This window comes from Solanum lycopersicum, chromosome 4 (genome assembly GCF_036512215.1).
Source record: "Solanum lycopersicum chromosome 4, SLM_r2.1".
Classification (NCBI taxonomy): Eukaryota; Viridiplantae; Streptophyta; class Magnoliopsida; order Solanales; family Solanaceae; genus Solanum; species Solanum lycopersicum.
Genome location: NC_090803.1, coordinates 2,030,786 through 2,051,231, shown reverse-complemented (window position 1 = coordinate 2,051,231; position 20,446 = coordinate 2,030,786). Strand labels below are relative to the sequence as shown.

At 29.0% G+C, this 20,446-nt stretch overlaps 2 protein-coding genes and 1 long non-coding RNA gene across 3 annotated transcripts; 1 reads left to right on the top strand and 2 right to left on the bottom strand.

Annotated features, from left to right (window-relative positions):
- Positions 1-797: 797 nt before the first annotated feature.
- Positions 798-3,065, top strand: LOC101264312 (Sn-1-like protein). The gene is given in 2 exon segments (NM_001330080.1): positions 798-1,268; positions 2,598-3,065. Coding segments are annotated over 2 exon segments (444 nt in total). The 5' UTR covers positions 798-1,081; the 3' UTR covers positions 2,855-3,065.
- A 644-nt stretch (positions 3,066-3,709) lies between these two features.
- Positions 3,710-4,774, bottom strand: LOC104646732 (uncharacterized). Its single transcript, XR_740927.4, has 2 exons — positions 4,572-4,774; positions 3,710-4,312 (listed from the first exon to the last, which is right to left on the bottom strand). It is a non-coding gene; the product is annotated as an uncharacterized lncRNA (long non-coding RNA).
- Positions 4,775-13,310: 8,536 nt separating this feature from the next.
- LOC101268378 (kirola-like) lies at positions 13,311-15,795 on the bottom strand. Its single transcript, XM_004253342.4, has 2 exons — positions 15,504-15,795; positions 13,311-13,846 (listed from the first exon to the last, which is right to left on the bottom strand). Exons 1-2 carry the CDS (start codon positions 15,688-15,690, stop codon positions 13,593-13,595), a joined length of 441 nt encoding a protein of 146 aa, XP_004253390.1. The 5' UTR covers positions 15,691-15,795; the 3' UTR covers positions 13,311-13,592.
- Positions 15,796-20,446: the final 4,651 nt, after the last annotated feature.

Below are 20,446 nucleotides of genomic sequence, written 5' to 3'. Positions count from 1 at the left end.
GACACTGTATCATCGTATAGCTCATAGTGATGATTTTCGGTTAGAGAAACTCCCAAAAAATTATTTTGTATTTTTATTTACAGATAGAGTTTATTTTGTATTCTTGCATATGAACGGAGTATATTGTATTCATAAATACATTGAGTTGCTACCTATTTCTTTAAAAGCTTTTCATATATTGCATCTTTTTTTATTGCTTTATCTTGAGTTGAGTATCTTTGAGTTGAGTACCCAGAATTGAGTATCTTATCATTGAGTTGAACTATGTTTCTTATTTTTGAGTTGAATTTAGTTGAGTGAGTTGAGAGAACGTAATTATGTTTTCTTTTTATCAAGTTCAAGCTTATATTTATTCTATAGAATTCCCTTACATGCTCGAACATACCACGTACTGATCCATTTGGCCTGCATCGTTTCATGATGCATGTACAAGTATCCAGGATCATCAACAAAAACTTCATTGATATCATATAGAGTTTAAGTTAGCTATGGTGAGTCTCCTTATTTTCGAAGGGTTCCACTTGTACTTTCAGTTATATCAATTGTTAGGATGTCGTAAGTCCCGTCCCGACTTCCATCTTTGTCAGTTAGAGGCGTCATAGATAGACAATAGGGTTTGAGAAGTCTGTTTCATTTATCTTATTAAAACTTTTACAGACTTGAGTTGCCTATTGTTGGCTAGTTGAATATTTTATTTATATTCAAAGTAAATCCTTTAAGTTAAAGCTTTATATTTAAGTTATTGATTTTATTCAGTTATAGATTTTGTATGATTGAGTTAGTATTGCGCTTATAGTCAACCAGGATAAGAGTTAGCTTGGGGACAAACAATAGCTCTTGAGTGTCGGCCACGTCCAGAATATAGGCTCGAATCGTGACAGTGCATGCATGCATGCGTGCCTAATTCAATAATAGTGACGATCCAACAACAACAACAACAACAACAATAATATGTGACGTGTTGAATAATATTTTCTACTAGCTAACTTCTCACAACAAATTAAAATCTTTATAAAGGTTACAATGTTCCTAACATTTTCTCACCACTTTCTTTCCAAAAATTATTGTAATTGAATAAAATATGGGTGTGAAAGGCAAATTAATTGCTTTAGTGGAGGTAAAGTGTGGAGGACACCCGATTCTTGATTTTTTTCACATCCATACCCATCATATACCTAATATAAGTCCTAATATTATCAACCATTTGGAGATACACGCAGGTGAAGCTGTAAAAGTTGGTTCGATCGTTAGCTGCAATTATAACGAAGGTAGCACATATTTTTCTATTCTCTCTCCTTCAATAAGATTTACATACATCAATTTTCTATATTTAGGAGTATTTTGATAGTATAAAATATATTTTTCAAGTAAATGATGTTCTTGAAAAAGGTTATTTAATGGTTTTGATTACCATAAATATATTTCAAAGTAAAGCTTTTTGTTTCACAAAAGAAAATTTTCACTTGTGGGTGGAATTTAAGAAATTAATTTGCTTCAACTAATTGTTAAACATTACTTACTAATAGTTAGTACTCAAAAAAGGTTCACCGGATTATATATTCTATGATATATTAATATTATTATTAATCCTTAATAGTATATGCTTTAAATTATATATCATTCCAATTATTAAATACTACAAACTATTTTGCAGAAAAAGAACTTTTTCCATGGAATATTACTTTTTCATACCAAACATAATATAATTAAAAGACAAGAGTGAATTACTCAGATGGTAATTAAGATCGTTCATTTTCGATTTTAAGATCGTAGATTTGAGTATCAAGGACGAAAGTTCCTGGGAAGGATAAAAAGATATTACTATTATTAATAATATAATTGAAATTATATTCTAGGAAAACAATGCGATGATTGAAATTATATTCTAGGAGCATTAGATAATTTTTTGTGATCCATTTTTTTTTTTGCTACTCTACTTTTGTTCATATGGATATTCGAAATTTAATTTCTGACTAATTCAAATTCGAGTTGCGTGAATCCACACCAACATCTAGACCTGCTAGAGGGCACTAAGTTGTGTTTTTTTCTTTTCGATTGTAGGGAGAAGATAGTAATATTGTCCATCGAGGAGGTGTGTGTTTAGTATATGTAGGAAAATGATTTTCTAAGAAATATTTTTTTGGTAAATAAATAAGTTTTTCGTTTATTTGTTTAATATTTATTTAAGCAAGTAAGAAATACTGTCACAAAAATATTTATATGTAATCTAGCATAACAGTATGAAGTGAGATAAGGTAATGAATGAGATTTGTGAGGTTAGAATATCATATGAAATTTGTCTTTCCTAGTTATTGTCATTAGAGAAATCATTTTCTTACTTTTCTAAACGAAATATTTTGGAAAAATAAAAAAATATTTTTTCTCTATACCGAACATAAAAGTAAAATTTAATTAAATATGATTTTCTTGAATTTGTCAAATTTAAATTAAATCTGATTTTGTTGAATTTGTCAATGCTTTCATAGAGCAATTGCAATATCCAATTCATGTAAAATTTGTTTGTTTTCATGAGGAGTTAATTAACAGTCAAACAAGGAGTAACACCAATTATATTTTGTTTATTTTAATAATTACAGCTGGACAAAAGAAGTCTGCTAAGCAAGTAATTGAAGCCATCGATCTTGACAAGAAATCAATCACTTGGAAAGTGATTGAAGGAGATGTGTTAGAGTCGTATAGTTCCTTTACTGGTATCCTATCTTGTGAACACGAGTGGACAACATGGACAATTGAATACGAAAAGAAAACTGAAGATATTCCAGAGCCTCTCATTCAATTGGGTCTTCTCCTTGACTTAACCAAGGATATAGAGCGTCACCTTTTCAAGAAATAAAGGATATACGAAAAGAAATAAACGATATATATCAATGTGTGTTTGTGTTTGTGTTTGTGTGATGATAATTTGCGATGTTGGCTAGCTCTAGCTAGCGTGTGGAATAAAGAATATTGTGTGAAGAGTATATTATAATATGTCTATCTCTTTCTACGAATGTTATGTATTTTCAATGGTCAATATATGTAAAATATCATGCATTTTGTTATAATAACTCAAGCTCTAGTTTATTATTTTAAAGCTTTGAATTATGTTTTTAGACTTTACATTAGTTAGGAATATCATTGGAACTTATTAGCATAATTTGAAGTGGGAATCAAAGGGCTAAGTGGAGTTTTGACATCAATATGGTTCTGGTGTAGTGGTGAGACTATTTTTATCCTTAATCAGATATCTCAAATTCGAACACATGAGCATTACAATGTGGAATCCGAATTCAGTCGAAGCTCCATTGTGAATGACTCCAAACACCATATGAGAAACCATATAAAAAATAGTTCGTATTAAAGGGTCATAATTATTTTATTATCGATCACTATGTTGTTGGAGGTTTGCTTTATGAGATGAAATTATTATGCTAGCAAGTAGGAATGTGAATGAATCGATTTATAGATTTTTATAGAAATCCATATTTGTGTCAAATAATTTGGAGATGTTCTTATTTTTAAAAAAATTATCGAACAATATCGAATTTTTTTATTTATGAAAAATATATTTTATATATTAAATCCAAAATTATAACAAAATATTATTGCTTTTCTTTTGCCTTGGAAATTATAGACACACCTAATATGCTCAAAAGTCTCTATACTCATACCTTTTGTGTTATTTCTAGTGAAACTAAATTAGTTTCAATATCTTGAATAGCAAATCATTTTTGTCATTCAATAGCAAATTCTATACAATTTGATAGGAGCTTCATCCATATTATTTAATATAACATTATTTATTTCACAGACTAGTTAGAACTAGCCGATATTATTAAAAATTCACTAGACAAGCATAAATATGTGCGCATGCACATACATATATATAATCGTTGAGTATCATAGATTTTTTATTTTTATTTTTTGAAAAGGTAACCATCTGTCTCTTTGATCACATCAATCCATACACCAAATACAGTGAGGGGCTCTGATATATCTTCATTTTTCTTCTCGTACATGAATGTCAACGTAGTCCACTCATGTTCACTACTTGTGATGCCTTTGAAGGAATTATATAAGTCTAGCACATCTCCTTCAATCCATACACCAAATACAGTGAGGGGCTCTGATATATCTTCATTTTTCTTCTCGTACATGAATGTCAACGTAGTCCACTCATGTTCACTACTTGTGATGCCTTTGAAGGAATTATATAAGTCTAGCACATCTCCTTCAATCACTTTCTAAGTGATTGATTTGTTGTGAGGATCGATGGACTCTATCACTTTCTTGGCAAATTTTTCTTTTCCATCTGTATATAATTATTAAAACCAAAAATATAAGAGATGTTATTCCTAAATTAAATATTAAAATCCTTGTAAAAGATCTAATCATTCATCAAATAGTTTATATATCCAACAATTTTGTTTTTCTTCATTTGTCATTTTCATTTTTCACATTTTGGAGAATATATGTGGGGATTAGTAGGACATGTTATAAGAATATATTGTGTTTTGAACTAAAAGGAAAAAAATTTCATAAAAAGGAAGTTTCGCCTTTTTATCTCCAACCTTAATGATTTCATCTCCATGAATCTGAAAATGATTGACCTTACTAGGGCTTATGTTGGGTATATGATGAGTATTGGAGTGAAAAGTATCATGAATCAAATGTCCTCCACACTTCACCTCGATTGAAGCAATCAATTTACCTTTTACCCCCGTGATTTCTTTTCCTAAAAATAACAAGAATTAAGTTGTGAAAAGAAAGTGATGAGGAGTGGTTAGAACTTGTAGATTTATATGGAATTTAATTAGCTGAAAAAACTTTATAGACCACATATTTATTGCCACATGTTATATAGTGTTAGTTCTTTTTGTGTACAGTTAGGTTTTGGTTTAATTATAAATTTGATTTTCACAGTGACATTTTATGTACTATGGCAAGGCCCAGAGGGGCTAGGTGGTCTCGATCGACGTCACAATTGAATATGATACTTATTTGGTAAGCTTAGTTAAGTTTGCTATTAATTATAATATTTGGCATAATAACAAGCATTTGAACTTAACAAGTGATATCAAAGCTAAGGTCGTACGTGTGATTTCCAAAAGCAACATTCCGCATAAGACATGGGGCTGGAAAGGAGATCGTTGGATATAGCTTTTTGATATGACGGTAAGCGCTTAATTAACAAGCAACACTTAGTTTGGGTTGCGGGAATAAGTGGTGTGATCAGTTATGTTTTTGGTGATTTTGTCCCTTTTAAGTTTAGAATTTTTTATATGATTAACTTTGATCAACATAATGAGTTTCGAGCGTCATATGGAGATTTCATCAATTTTATTGAGTCCACGATGTCAAGTTTGGTCAAGTAAGTTGATCGGTTAGAATCTCGAGGCCTTAGGTTGTGATTTGAATATTTAGGTTAAAGTTAAATTTTTGTCCTAAATGAGTTTCAAGGGGTATTTACATCATAACCATAATTTTTCTTTGGTTCCAAAACATATGATATGATGAAGTTGCACTATTTGTTCGTGTTTATAGGATTCCGAATGAGTTTTGATGGTCAAAAATATATTTTCAAGGTTGTTGGTGCATTCTTTTAGTGACAAAACAAATACCTTTTTAGCAAGGACAAATGGATTTTTCTGACGAAATTGTTGAGTTAAATATTCGAACTCATTTCGTACTTTTAACATTATGGGAGCTAGAAAAATCGATATGAGGTGATTTTTGATGCATTTTTCTTTCATAATCATTGTGTATCTATTTCTAACCCTATTTTATTCTTTTTCCCAAGAATATCTCTTTCATATTTCATATGTTTGTTTTATAAGTACTTTTTTATTGGTTAAATCGAAAATCAAACTTTAAGGATTAAAACTGATAAAAATATCTTTTTAGTTTGATTATTGGTTTAACATATTTAAAAATCAAGAACCAATAAATCGAATCGATAATACATAAAATTGAACTGACCGAAATATATCGCTAGTTGAGATTTTAAACCCTAAAGTATAGATATCGAAAATTGTTGACATGAAGGTCGATTTGGAATGAGTTTTCATTGATTTTTGGGATTTAAGGTCATTGTATTGTGGGTAAACTGATTTTGACAAAGTTTTTCATATACACTTGTCTAACTTATATACATATACAATCTACCTCTCTCTACTCTCTGTCCTCTCTCGCTCGCCTCTCTCCCCTCTCTCGCTCGCGTCTATAACAAACCCAATAACAAGATCTACTCAATTCAAATTCAAACACCTGACAAATCTATTTCATTAACTACGTAATTAAAATTACAAAGGAATTTAAGAACTAAATAAAAATTGAAGAACACAAGTAGAAGAAAGGAGATGAGAAATAAAACTCATAGAAAGGGGATGAGAGTGTAAACATTTTTTTCCCAACAGTCTTCATAACCCTCTTTTGCTCACACTATTCTTTATTTATCAACCCAGATTCCACACATCTACACTTAATGCGGTATTGGACCGCTTTGCCAATACTTGTCTAGGCCAATTCATAACAGCGTCTCTCTTCTCTCTCCTAACTCGGTTTTCACCTAGCCTAACACAAAAAAACATATACGTTTACAAACACAACTTTCATAGACACAAACTTCCGATTATATACAAATCGCCGTGATTTATACAAATCAGATGCTCCATAGCAAATTATATTTGCTGTGAAGCACAAATAGAAAAATCGTAATTACAGAACGCTAATATATTTTTTCATGTTTGCTATTCTTAAAATTTAATATTAGGTGCTCTAATAAGCTTTTTTTTCTAGATATCTTATATTAGGCATAGGATAAGATTTTATTAAAATGCCTAATCCTATACCACGTTAAGCATCTATTGCACAAACTATCAAATCTCAATTTTCAAAGTTTGGCAGCGTATTTATTGAAAAATAAAATTTATACATGTGACATTTTTATTATAATCCTCCCCTCCATATTATTTAGTGTTATTATATTTTTATGTTGGTTCAATATATATATATATATATATATATATATATATATATATATGTTGCTGATATTTGATAATGTTGGCTAAAATAATATTATGTTTGAAAATTATATATGATGTATGTGAGCCTCCCATCTATAAATGAAATAAATATGTATTAATATGAAAATTATTTTTTTTAAAACAACCCATTTTCTTAAGTTGTATCAAAAATGACTTTAATTTTTCAATTTTATGGAGAAATTATTTTTCAGTTGGCGCCAGACGCTCATATTTGTGATGTAAGGCTAGAAAATCTATACCATATATTTTATAACATTTAAACAATAGCCAAACAAGCTGTTAATTTATTTTTTTAGAAATAACGTGATTATTTTTATTTCTATAAAAAAAATACATTATTTAACTAATTTAAAAACTCTAAATATTTTTTGTATTTCTACATCAATTTATAATATTGGTTCGACTTTTTCACCACACACCTTGCGGTTATCTGATTTTTAAAAGCAACTTAACATTTTAAAACAATATAATGCAGTAAATTAAGTTAACTAAACTATGTTTATAAAGCTGCTAAGTATAAGAAAAGTATATCAAGGTGAATAATATTTCTGTATTTAATTATCATCTAAATTCTAAAAAAAATATTATTTGTCTTAATGCATCAAAACAGTGGATATATATATATGAAGCACCTTTAAGTAATATTGTTTTGATTAGTTTATGATCTAATTATTTAGATATACTCTAGTTTGCAATATTATTTATTTATTATATTTTTGTGCGTTCAGATGCATTCAAATACTTTATGATGTACATGTATCTCAGAATACATAAAGTCAATTTTTTTCTAAATACATTGTAGTCAAGTAGATTCACATGTATCTGGTAACTCAGATACATGTGAATCGTGCCACATACATATAGATACATATATCTAGTGTGATTCACATGTTTCTGGAATACATGATCTCGCTAGCTAGCTTCTCTCCCTATTTTAGTTTTTTGGTAGAACAAATACATATATCTAAGTGTATCTTCCTCAATATATGATCGAAAACTCTCCACACACAATATTCTGAAAGAAATTGTAATAATAGTAAATTAAATATGATAGTGAAATGTATGTAATCATGTAGTGTTTCCAATATTATTTATATGGTACTCTAAAATTGGCAATGCCACCCTCAAACGAAACACGTAACGTATGATTCAAATTTAATCTGAATACAAAATAATAAATAAAAAATAAAAAATTATAGATTGAAAAGAAAGGAAAATAACCAATAACTTGGCAACATTGAATTCATCATAATATCTTAATTACATATAGCAACCATTAGAAATACATTCATAACATATGTAACGTGTTTTTCAAACACAATATTATTTATTGAATTATTTCATACGCTAGCTAGAACTAGCCAATATTATTAATTTTCATCACACATGCACAAACACAGACATGTTTGTATATATAGAGTAATTGGACACCAATTTTTTTTTATATTTTGAGAAAGTGACCTTCGATATCTTTAGTCAATTCAACTAAATAACCCAAGAAAGCAAGAGGGTCTGGGGTGGCTACGTTTTTCTTCTCATAAGCTAACGTCCATGTAGTCCACTGAGGTTCAAAAGATGAAATAATAGTAAACGAGTCGTACAACTCTAACAGATCTCCTTCAATTACTTTCCACTTAATTGACTTCTTTTTATGATCGACCGCTTCAATAACTTCCTTAACAATATTCATTTTTCCATCTATAATCATTCGAATAAGAAAATAGAAGAGATGTTAGCTCTTAATTTACCTATCCAATTCATCATTAATAAAAAAAAATAAAGCATTAGGAAAATAATTGTACCTTCATCATGTCTACTTTGGTTTTCCTAATTTTCTCCAAAAAATTAATTAATGTTCATTTTTTATCACCAAATATTTAATAATATGTAAATAAGAGAGTGAAGAAAGGTGTGTTACCGGTGTAATATTTCCAGCTTACTATCGAACCAACTTTTATGATTCCACTTTGATGAATTTCAAAACGATTAACCTCTAGGGCTAATGTTGGGTACATGATGGGTGTTAGAGTGGAAAAGATCATGAATCAAATGTCCTCCGCATTTCACCTCTACCGAAGCAGTCAATTTGCTTTTCACACCCATGTTCTTGTTCTTCTTCTATATAACTAAATGTGGTGAGAAAACGCTTGGAAGTTGTCTTTATATAGGTTTTAATTGTGTGAAAAATTTAGTTGAGATCGTTTGATAGGATATACAAGAATAGTGCTGAATATAATGTGTTGGTTATGTTTGCATTGGTTATGCTGACATTATTTCTTATGTGGTGTTAGTTTGTTTTGGTATATCAAAATATGTGTTCAATCATTCTATTTTTTTCTGAGAGATGTCGTGGTCTCCAAGAATCTTCTTCCGACCTCTGAGGTGGTCTGTCAAGTCCTCTAGCCTAGGGTAGTCAAAATAAAGGCAGGATTCTCTCGTCTTTTATTTCCCTTTTTTTCTGAGAGAGATGTCGTCCTTCTAGTTTTTGATGAATTGAGTCCGCCATCTATTTCATAGTAATCACGAAAAGCAAGCCCTATGTGTCACAAGCAGGCACCACGGGTTTTTTACTTTTTGGTGGGGTGGAGAGCTTTTGTGCATTATAGCACAGGCCGTGACTACCCTTTTACCTTGATTGATGCTGCATATCGACCGCTTGTTCTACAGAAAACTAAGTGCCTAGCAATTAGTCCCAAGAAATATGGTGGAAAAGTACGTAAAAGGTTTTAAAGGACATTTGTGTCTTTAATCATGCTAATGCATGCTTTAAAACTTGTTGCATAACCAATATCATAAATTTCTATGTATAAATTATACACACCTTAATATTAAATAGAGTGTATAACTAAATGCAAGCAGTATTTATACATAGATTGAAAAAGTGTACCCAAGAAATACTTATAATGCACAAAAATGACATTTACTATAATTACACCAATAATACAAAATATAATTTATAGCAAAACACACTTTTAAAATAATAACAATCAAAATTAACGCTTAGGGCATACATTATTATATTAGGGACTTATGACCTATGAAACTTCAAAATATTTTTGATATACCCCGCCCTAAGACTCGGTCGAAATTCAAAGTTCCATGAGCATTGATTTTAATTTCTATTTTTCTTTCATTTAGGAATATGTTCTTCTCTAGGGGAGCCTTCTTATCACGAAGCATATTTTTCAAGCTGATGAAATTTGAAATTTTATATGGCTGAAAATTTGACAAAACAAGTGTTAGGCATATTTATTATGTCAAAATTGCATGTTGCATTTATAAAATTCTATTCTGATGTCCTAAAATTGGATAGAAATTCTAAATATTCTTCGAAAAAACAAAAGTTTTCGTTGAGTGAATTGTATAAGGCTATTTTGTCTAGTAGATTTTATATATATAGTAAATTGCTCATCTGTTTTTTGAATATAGGTTTTTTGACTGGACCACATTAAATGTTTATCTTCTTTTGATATATTTCTCATTTTTCTTCTTACTTATAATCTTTCGAGATTGATTCTAACTAGCTCTCGCATAATATCTAATTATCTCGATCTTAACGAAACAATTATCAAAATCCACAACTTTCATTGTATGTTCGATTTTTTTTTATTTTTTTTTTTGATGATCATACTAGAAGCAAAGTGCAAATTTGAAGTCTATTAACTGTTTATAAATCAACATCAGAAATAAGACTAGAACCAACTGGATGACCACGTATTTTTAGAGTTTATCATGTAAGAAATATTTTTAATTAATTTATTTGAGTATTTTTATTAATATAAAGATTTAAGTGAAGTGATTTCATTGACATAAAGTAAAATTTATTAATTTTATTAAATAAATTTTTGAAATTAAGTAATCTTGTGAAATATTAACTCCAACTATATCGACAATCATAAGCAAAGAGCTCAGGCAACTTCATAGCATTAATTATTTTTATTTTTAAATAATTTAAATAGAGTAAGTGTATATTAAGTTATTTTGATATTTTAAGTGTGTAATTAATTTTTCGAGACAAAATTAAAGGAAAATATATACCTTTTTCCGTGCTAGTTATAAGATGGACGAGGCGACAATGATAATAACTGTCGTGGTGATACTAAATATAATTATGATGATAGAGGAGGTAAATATAGTAGCAGATGATAGTATTGATTGATACCAATGGTGATTGCATAATAGTGATGATAGCAGTGAATATAACTATGATGATTGAGGTGATAGATATGGTAGTGATTGACATCCCTTTAATAATATTGTGGTAGATATTGTGGATAGAGTATGGTGATGAAAATTAATTATCCACACAAAAGCACCCTTTAATAATATTAAGACTTTACTCAAAATCGAAATTAATAAAATCTTTTAGGGAAAAGGGTCTGATATACCCCTTAACTTTGTCATTTAGAAATGATATACCCCTTGTTATGAAAGTGACTCATATATATCCCTACTTGTAAACAAATGGCTCACATATACCCTTTTCCTTTAACGAAAATTAAAAAAAAAAATTAATCTAAATTTTTATTTTTTTTTATAATCCCATATGATTAAATTTAATCCTCGTCAAACAATTTTTTTTTGACTTTTTTTTGTTTCAATGACTAATTTATAATTATTATTTTGATAATCAAATTTATTTATGTTTCACTAATATTCTTGTAAAACTTATTGTAGATGACCAAAATTTTTCTTCGAATACGAAATTAAATTACAGTACATACAAAAAAAATAGTTTAAATTCTTTTTCTTTAAACTAAGGAATGAAAGAAAAAACAAAATAAGAATAAGAAACTCAAATAATTATAATAAAAAGAAGTCAAAAAATAATTTATGTATGAAAAAAAATATACCTTGAACTTTGATAGAAGAATTTATATATCCCTAAGTATTTTTTTAAAAAAAAATAGAAGTAATAAATAAAAATTTAAACTAACTTTTTAACTTCCGTTAAATAAAGGGTATATGTGAGCCATTTTGTAACGGCAGGCGTATATGTGAGTCGTTTGTATAACGATAAAAGCATATATGAGTCACTTTTATAACGAGAAATATATCATCTTCAAATGACAAAATTAAGGAGTATATCAGACCCTTTTTCCAATCTTTTAACATCAAATGAGTGCTTAAATAATAATGAAATTAGGACGACAACACTTAATGAATTAAAGTCTGAACCATTCGAATTAAAACATCCAAGTACAAAACAAATAAAGTTAATTATCCTCTTATCAGAATTTGCACAAGCATCCAACATCACATCAACCATGTACACCTAATTTTACTTTAATTTGATTTTAAATTTAAAAAATCAAAATATTTGATATTACTAAAATCCAGTCAAGAAAAACAACAAAATCAAATCAATAATCAAGCACAAAAAATTTAATTTAAACATTTCAAGGAGTTTTGTGTTTCTATAAACGAATCAAATACATATAGATATAGATAGTTATTACTTAATTCTTTCTATTTAATTAACAAATTATATATTCATTTTACGATCACCAAAATAATCTTGACTCAGAATCAATCACGTGTGTCTATTGTGTCGGCTACTATGACTTTATTTATTTTTATTAAGATTAAAATATTTGGATTGAAGGTATATTTGAATAATTATAATATTGTCTTTAAATTTTATATATATAATAAATCTTATTTTACTTAGCAAATTTAAGATGAAAGTTTTATTTTTAAGGTAAATAAAATAAAAGTTTTACTTTTAAATGCATACAGGATGCACACACAGAAATGTTGAATCTAATTAGGATGAGAGTTTTATTTTTTTTAAAATGATTAACTAAAATTTGCAAAAAAATCTATTTAAAAAAATCAGTGTAAAGTGAACTGTGTTATTTGTAAGAATAACTTACTCTTAAAATTTATGCAATGCATATTAATCTGAATACAACAAATCAAACGTTCAATAAGAAATAATTTCAACATAACTTATTTCAATCATAATTAATCTCTGCATAGCTTATTTCATCCTAACGTATCTCAACATAATTAATTTAGCATAACTAATCTCATCATAAATTAACTTGTATTCAAACACAAACGCTCCTTGAGAGTTTTAGATTAAACTATAATAAATTAGAGTACTGAAATGCAAGTTCAACATGTAATATATATGTGGAAGTATAGATCGATGCACAAGTCATATCCAAGAAATAAAGTTTCAAATATCTTATTCCCCATCTTATAACTAAAGAAACCTAACAAAATATAATTGGCAGAAAAACAATGAGAATAACATGCTTTTAAATATAACATTGTTTTTGTTAATAGAGTACTTAAAAAGGTAAATTTCAAACTTACAATTATTCATAATATATCTTACATATATTAAACATTGGAAATACAATTCCTAGAAGGAGAGGGAGTACATATATGTAATACACTCTTCAAACATAATTTAACTAATTTCACACACTAGCTAACTAGTTAAAACTAGCTAGCTAATATAACACAAACACACATATATATTATTATATGATATATGTATGTGTGTAAATACACACATTTTGTTTTTCATAATTATTACTTGAGAAGGTGATTCTCTATATCTTTTGTCACACCAATGAGAAAACCCAATAGAGCAAGAGGTTCCGGAGTTTCTTCAGTTTTCTTTTTGTACAGAAATGTCCATGTAGCCCATTGCTGATCACTTGACGAAATAAAAGTGAAGGAATCATACAGCTCTAACATATCTCCGCCAATTATTTTCGAAGTGATTGATTTACTTTCAGGATCAATGGCTTCAAACACTTCCTCTACAATCTTATCTTTTCCATCTATATGATTAATGAAGTAAAAAAACATAAGAGCTAGTTAATAGGCTACTACTCCATCTTTTAAAATCTCATAAATAAAATATATATATAAACATTCACAATTAGATACTTTTAGCTCATTTCTTTAGGTTTTTCTTTAATTTTCGTTTTCTCCAATGAAATCTATAAATATTTGTACAATGTCTTAAGATATAATTAATTGGTGAGTAAAAATATTTTATAGAAAGTATATATTATATTTGAATCATATTTCAGAAAACAACGTTTATGGTAAAAAAAAATATATTATCAAAGATTAATAATGTATGTCGAAATATTCTTCGCTAGAGCAAATAAAGACACTACTTGAGAATTTAAGGGTGTGTTTGGTACGAAGGAAAATGTAGTCTTGGTTTTTTAAAATTTGGCAAAAATAATTATTTACGTTATCAGGTATTTATAAAACTTTAATTATTAAATTTAATAAAATAAAATACATTTAACAAAAACTCATATTTGGAAGTACAACTTTTATAGTGTATGTTATTTTCGATATATATTTAGAGTTTAACTTTTTAAGAGTGAGATGCAACTTTAAAAAAAAAAAAAATTGGTGTGGAGGATGGCTAGTAGGCCAGTCAGGGTAGGTTGGGTAAAATAATAAAATTCTGAAAATTTGAAAATATTTTTTTTTAAAATAAACTATTATATTATTTTTCGTTCGGGGGTAGTGGTAGGGTAAGGTAAAAATTAAAATTTGAAAACAATTTTCAAGAACAAAAGTTTAAATTTTTTTTGGGGAGGGGGGAAAATATAAATTTATATATATTTTTTAAAAAGAAAATTTTTAATTTTTCTTGTTAGGGTTGGTAGGGGTGGTACTTCCTCCGTTTTAAAAAGGATGACCTAGTTTGACTTGGAACGGAGTTTAAAGAAAAGAAAGAAGATTTTTTAATTTTTTTTGTTCTAAATAAAATTTATGTCAAATGTACCAAAGTGACATTTAATCTTGTGGTTTCAAACATGTCTCGTGGAGTGTTATAGTTAACGTGTGGCCAAAAAAGGAAAGGAATCTTTTTTTTAACAGACTAAAAAGGAAATATGGACATTCTTTTTGAAATAAGTGGAGTAAAATTTAAAATTCAAACTATTTTTTTAAAAAAATTTAAGTTTTTTTTTAATTGGGGGAGGGGCTAGTTTGGGGATGGAGCGTTAGGGTAGGGACAAAATAAATTATTTTTAAAAAAAAAATTAGTTTAATTGTTTAATGGGGAGGGTGCGGGTACGGAGTAGGATAAGAAAAGAAGTTTATAATTTGAGGTTGGAGGAGAGTTGAAAATATTTTCTTAATTTTTGAAATAAAGTCATTTTCTTTCAATCTAAGAAAAATAAATTGATTTGAAAAACAATTTTTATTTTCCAAACCATTTTAAACCTACCAAATATGAGAAAATTAAACCCATTTCACTTGAGCAAACATAACTTTATTATTCATTACAATTTTAGTGATGTTGCACATTTTTATGTTTGAGTATAATAATATTAAGGTACTTATATAGAAATGATTTTCCTCAATGTTCAAAATAACCTTTTATGAAAAACATAATTGAAAATTGACTTTCTCAAACACAAAAAAAAAAATCGATCCATATAAAGAGAGAGATAAAGTGGATATTACCATCGTTATATTTCCACCTAATAACTGAACCAACCTTTATGATTTCGCCTTCGATAAACTCAAAACTCAGTATCTTGCTAGGTGTTATGTTGGGTATAAGATGAGGTTTGGTGTATAAATAATCATACATTAAGTGTCCTCCACAATTTATTTCTATAGAAGCACTCAACTTACCTTTCAAGCCCATTTTTTAGATATGCTGAAAAAATATTTATAGATTGATGATAAAATAATTAAAAATCGTACCCTTTATATAGATTTCATTTAGCTGTATAAAAAGTTTTATGAACATGATAAGACATATTATAGAAAATTAGAATTTAAATGGAATAATCTCATAACTATTGTTTGACTAGTCTTGATTTTTTAAATTTGTCAAAAATAATTATTATACGTCATCAGATATTTATTAAACTTTAATTATTAAATTTAATATTTAGAAAGAAAAAAAAACTCACATTTGAAAGTAGAGATTTTATAGTGTATGCTATTTTTGATATATTATAAGAGTTTGATGCAACTTTTTAAGGCGTAACTCCATAAGTTTAGTTATTTTTGTCAAAAAAAATATATATTATGGCTTTGTATAAATAACTCACAAATATCCTTTTTTTCTAGCTAGAGTTAAAAAAAATTGATTTAATTTTTTAATTGTTTTATATATATATATATATATATATATATATATATATATATATATATATAAAATTCTTATGGGATATATTTGATCCTTCTCACAAATATTTTATTATTTTTTCTTTTAACGACTAATTTAAATTTATTATTTTTTCTTTCAACGATTAAAGAATGAGAGAAGAAAATAAGAACAAGAAAAAGAAAATTAATTAATGATAATCAAAGAAGTCAAAAATCAATTTATGTATGGAAAATTTTGAAATATACATTTTGCTGGAAGAGTCATATATACCCTTACATGATTATTTTTTTTTAAATTAGAGTAAAAAATATAAATTTAAAGCTAATTTTTTCACTTTCGTTTGATAAAGAGTATATGTGAGTTCCTTTTGTAACGATAGGGGTATATGTGAGTCATTTGTATAACAGTAAAAGTATATATGAGTCAATTTCATAACGAGAAGCATATCAACTTTAAATAACAAAATTAAAAGGTAATCAGAGTGTCACGACCCAAATCGAGCCGTGAGTGGCACCCACACTTATCCTACTATGTGAGCAAACCAACCAATCTGAACCCCATCATTTCAAACATAATGAACAAAATACAATGCGGAAGACTTAAAACTCATTAATAAAAATAGATTAATAACTTCTAAAACTCAAACACTTATTATTATCCCCAAAATCTGGAAGTCATCATCACAAGAACATCTATCCTCAAATTACTAAAGCTAAGAGTATCTAGAAAGCTAGAATAAATAAAAAGTTAGTCTATGCCGGAACTTCAAGGCATCAAGACATGAAGAACAAGATCCAGTCCAAGCTAGAAGCGTTAGCTCACCCTGAAATCCGGTGAAATGAAGACTGGCTAGAGTTGCGGTTGAGTTGAAGACGACGGTACGTTTGCTGTACTCCACAAATAACAAAGAAAGAAACATACAACTAGGGGTCAGTACAAACACAAGTACTGAGTAGATATCATCGGCCAACTCAAAATAGAAAAAGTATATATCAGATAATATCATAAATCAACTACAATACTCAACATGCGGCATTTACAATTACCATAACCCTTGGTCACAACACCAAGCACATCAATGAGGACTCACGCCTCCCCATCATACTCATTTGGGAATTAGGTTCATTAAATTGAGTATATTAGCATCTTTCAAGATTCATTATCTTTATTTCTCTCGTGTCGGTACGTGACACTCCGCTCCATATACTATCCTGGTGCCGGAACGTGACACTCCGATCCTCATGTACTATCCTGGTACTGGAACGTGGCACCCGATCCATATACTATCCTGGTGTCGGAATGTGACACTCCGATCCTCATATACTATCCTGGTACCGGAACGTAGCACCCGATCCATATACTATCCTGGTGTCAGAACGTGACACTCCGATCCTCATGTACTATCCTGGTACCGGAACGTGGCACCCGATCCATATACTATCCTGGTGTAGGAACGTGACACTCCGATCCTCATATACTATCCTGGTACCGGAACGTGGCACCCGATCCATATACTATCCTGGTGTCGGAACGTGACACTCCGATCCTCATATGCTATCCTGGTACCGGAACGTGGCACCCGATCCATATACTATCGTGGTGTCGGAACGTGACACTCCGATCCTCATGTACTATCCTGGTACCGGAACGTGGCACCCGATCCATATACTATCCTGGTGTCGGAACGTGACACTCCGATCCATATACTATCCTTGTGTCGGAACGTGACACTTTGATCCCCTAATCTCACTACTTTCGTTCATCAAGCCTTCTTTTTACGAAGGCATCATCATCATTAACAAAGTAGATTAGGGTTTTTCAAGATTTAGGATTCAATAGCTTCATCTTGCTTATTTTATCACAATTATATAATCACATTCATGCAAGCATACAATTAAGCATATAGAAGGGTTTACAACACTACCCAATACATATCATTCGCTATTAAGAGTTTACTACGAATAGCATAAACCATAACCTACCTCCACCGAAGAATTGTGATTCAAGCAATCTACTTTTCCAATGCTTTGCTTTCCTCTTCGTTTCTCCTCTTTCTCATTCGTGCGTTCTCCTCTCTCTCTGTTCTTTCTATTTTTCTTATTCAAACCCTCTTTCTTTTACCCTAATTAACATATAATTAAGTATAAAAGATGATGAATTAACCCATTAATTAATTCAAGGTTACCCCCTTTAACCCCCAAGTAATTAAATTATTAACATTAACCCACTAAATTTATAATTATAGCAGGAATAGTCCAAAACGCCCCTTAAAACATTTAACAGAAATCCGACCCAGCCTGGGATTATGCAGTCTGTGACGGCCCGTCGTGCCTGCGACGGTCCGTCTGCTGCTTCCGTCACAGAGTTCAGAGACTCAATTCCCTGAAGAGTCTGTGACGGTCCGTCGTGCCCACGACGGTCCGTCCTGCCATGTCGTCACGAAGTTCAGAGAGTCGATTTCAGTACCCAAATTTCAGAATTCTAAGTATTTTGGAACGAGACCCCCTCGACGGTCCGTCTTGGGATCCGTCGACCAAGACAGTTTTTCCAGAAAGTCGTTACACAGAGCTTGCTAAATATTTGATAAAGATCAAATAGTGTTGTTTCCCTTTATTCACAATGACGTTTTAGGAGTAAAACGTTACTTACAGTAACGTATATCAACCTAACGCCGTCAGTTTTTAAAAAATGAAATATACCATAAAACGTTACTGTGAAATACATTTATACTAGTTTTGTAAAAAAATTTAAAAACGTATTATTTTGATAAATTGCTTTATATAATAACTTAGTTTGATAAAAAAATTCTATAAATTTAATCGAGATTTTAATACGAACAAAAATTGATATGCCTCACTTGTCCTGTCCCATCTTCTTTTCATTTCCATTTTTTTTCTCCTTTTCTCCTATTTTTCCTTTTAATTTGCTTTTCTCTTAGTTGGCTCCGTTAATTTCTTTGTTTTCTTTCTCTTCTTGTCTCTTGCTTCTTTTAATTTATTATTCTTCTGATTTCAATTGCAACATCTGTTTAGATATTTTTATAATAAATTTATTTGAGTGATTTTATTATATAAAGAAGTAATTTAGTAATTTTATTGATATAAAATAATATTTAATAATTTCATTAGATAATTTTTTTATTGAGCAATCTTTTGAGATATTAAATCCAACGACATCCACAATCATAAGCAAGTAGCTTAATTAAATAAAAATTGTAAGATATATACTATATTTTATAATTGCATTTTTCGATCCACAAATACAATATTGACATACAATTAGGTGTCCTTCTCAAGGTTAACATATTATGATTTTGTATATGTATAGCAAAAAAAAAATATATATATATATTATATTTGTTATGGTACGTAATTATATAAATTATAGTTATAGCTATATCACATAAATATGATATATATATATATATATATATATATATATATACACACACAAAGAAAGCAGTTGTATAATTTGCTATACATGTACAAAAGAAAGCAGTTGAAAACATCAATTGTATAATATGTGTATGTATGAAACGAGAAAGAGAGAAAGACAAAAAGAAAACTAGGCAAGGGACTATTTGTTTTGTATAGTTATAAGTGTATAAGATGAATATATATGTATTTACATGTGTATATACAATTTTCTCTCGCTTTATACAAACATAAATACAATTTATACATTTCATTTCTGTTTGTACAAGAGAGAGAAGCGAGGATGGCGAGCGATATCTAGGAGAGAGGCGAGCGAGATTGAGAGAGGGAGGAGAGAGTCGAGCGATATTGGGAGAGGGAGGAGAGGGGCGAGCGAGAAAGGGTAGAGAGTGGGAGAGAGATGAATTATATATATGTATCAATAAGATAATTGTATATTATACATTTATAATTGTATATTCTGGCGAATCATACATATACAAACGTGGTCAATTATACAAACTCGAAATCAACCCACGTAATTAATGTATAATATTAATCGCGAGTAATAATTATAGCAAATTATAATTATGATGAATAATTAAATAGTATAAATTTGTTTATCCGCGTAATTTTCTCATAATTAATTAACATTTCAAAGAGTTTTTGGTTTCTTTAAAGAAATATAGATACAGATAGATGGCGATTGTAATACACGGTAAGATATAGACATCAAATATAGAATCCCGTGAATTACTTCAATTCTTTCTATTTTATTATTTATTATAATATAAAGATGTTTGAATTTAAAGGTATTTGGATAATTAAAATATTATCCTCAAATTTAATTGTTTTTGAATATGCATAATTTA

Coding starts and splice junctions, on each gene's coding strand:
- LOC101268378 (XM_004253342.4), bottom strand. CDS start 15,690: ATGGGCTTGAAAGGTAAGTTGAGTGCTTCTATAGAAATAAATTGTGGA. Junction 13,847..15,503: donor TAGGTGGAAATATAACGATG/GTAATATCCACT, acceptor TTAATCATATAG/ATGGAAAAGATAAGATTGTA.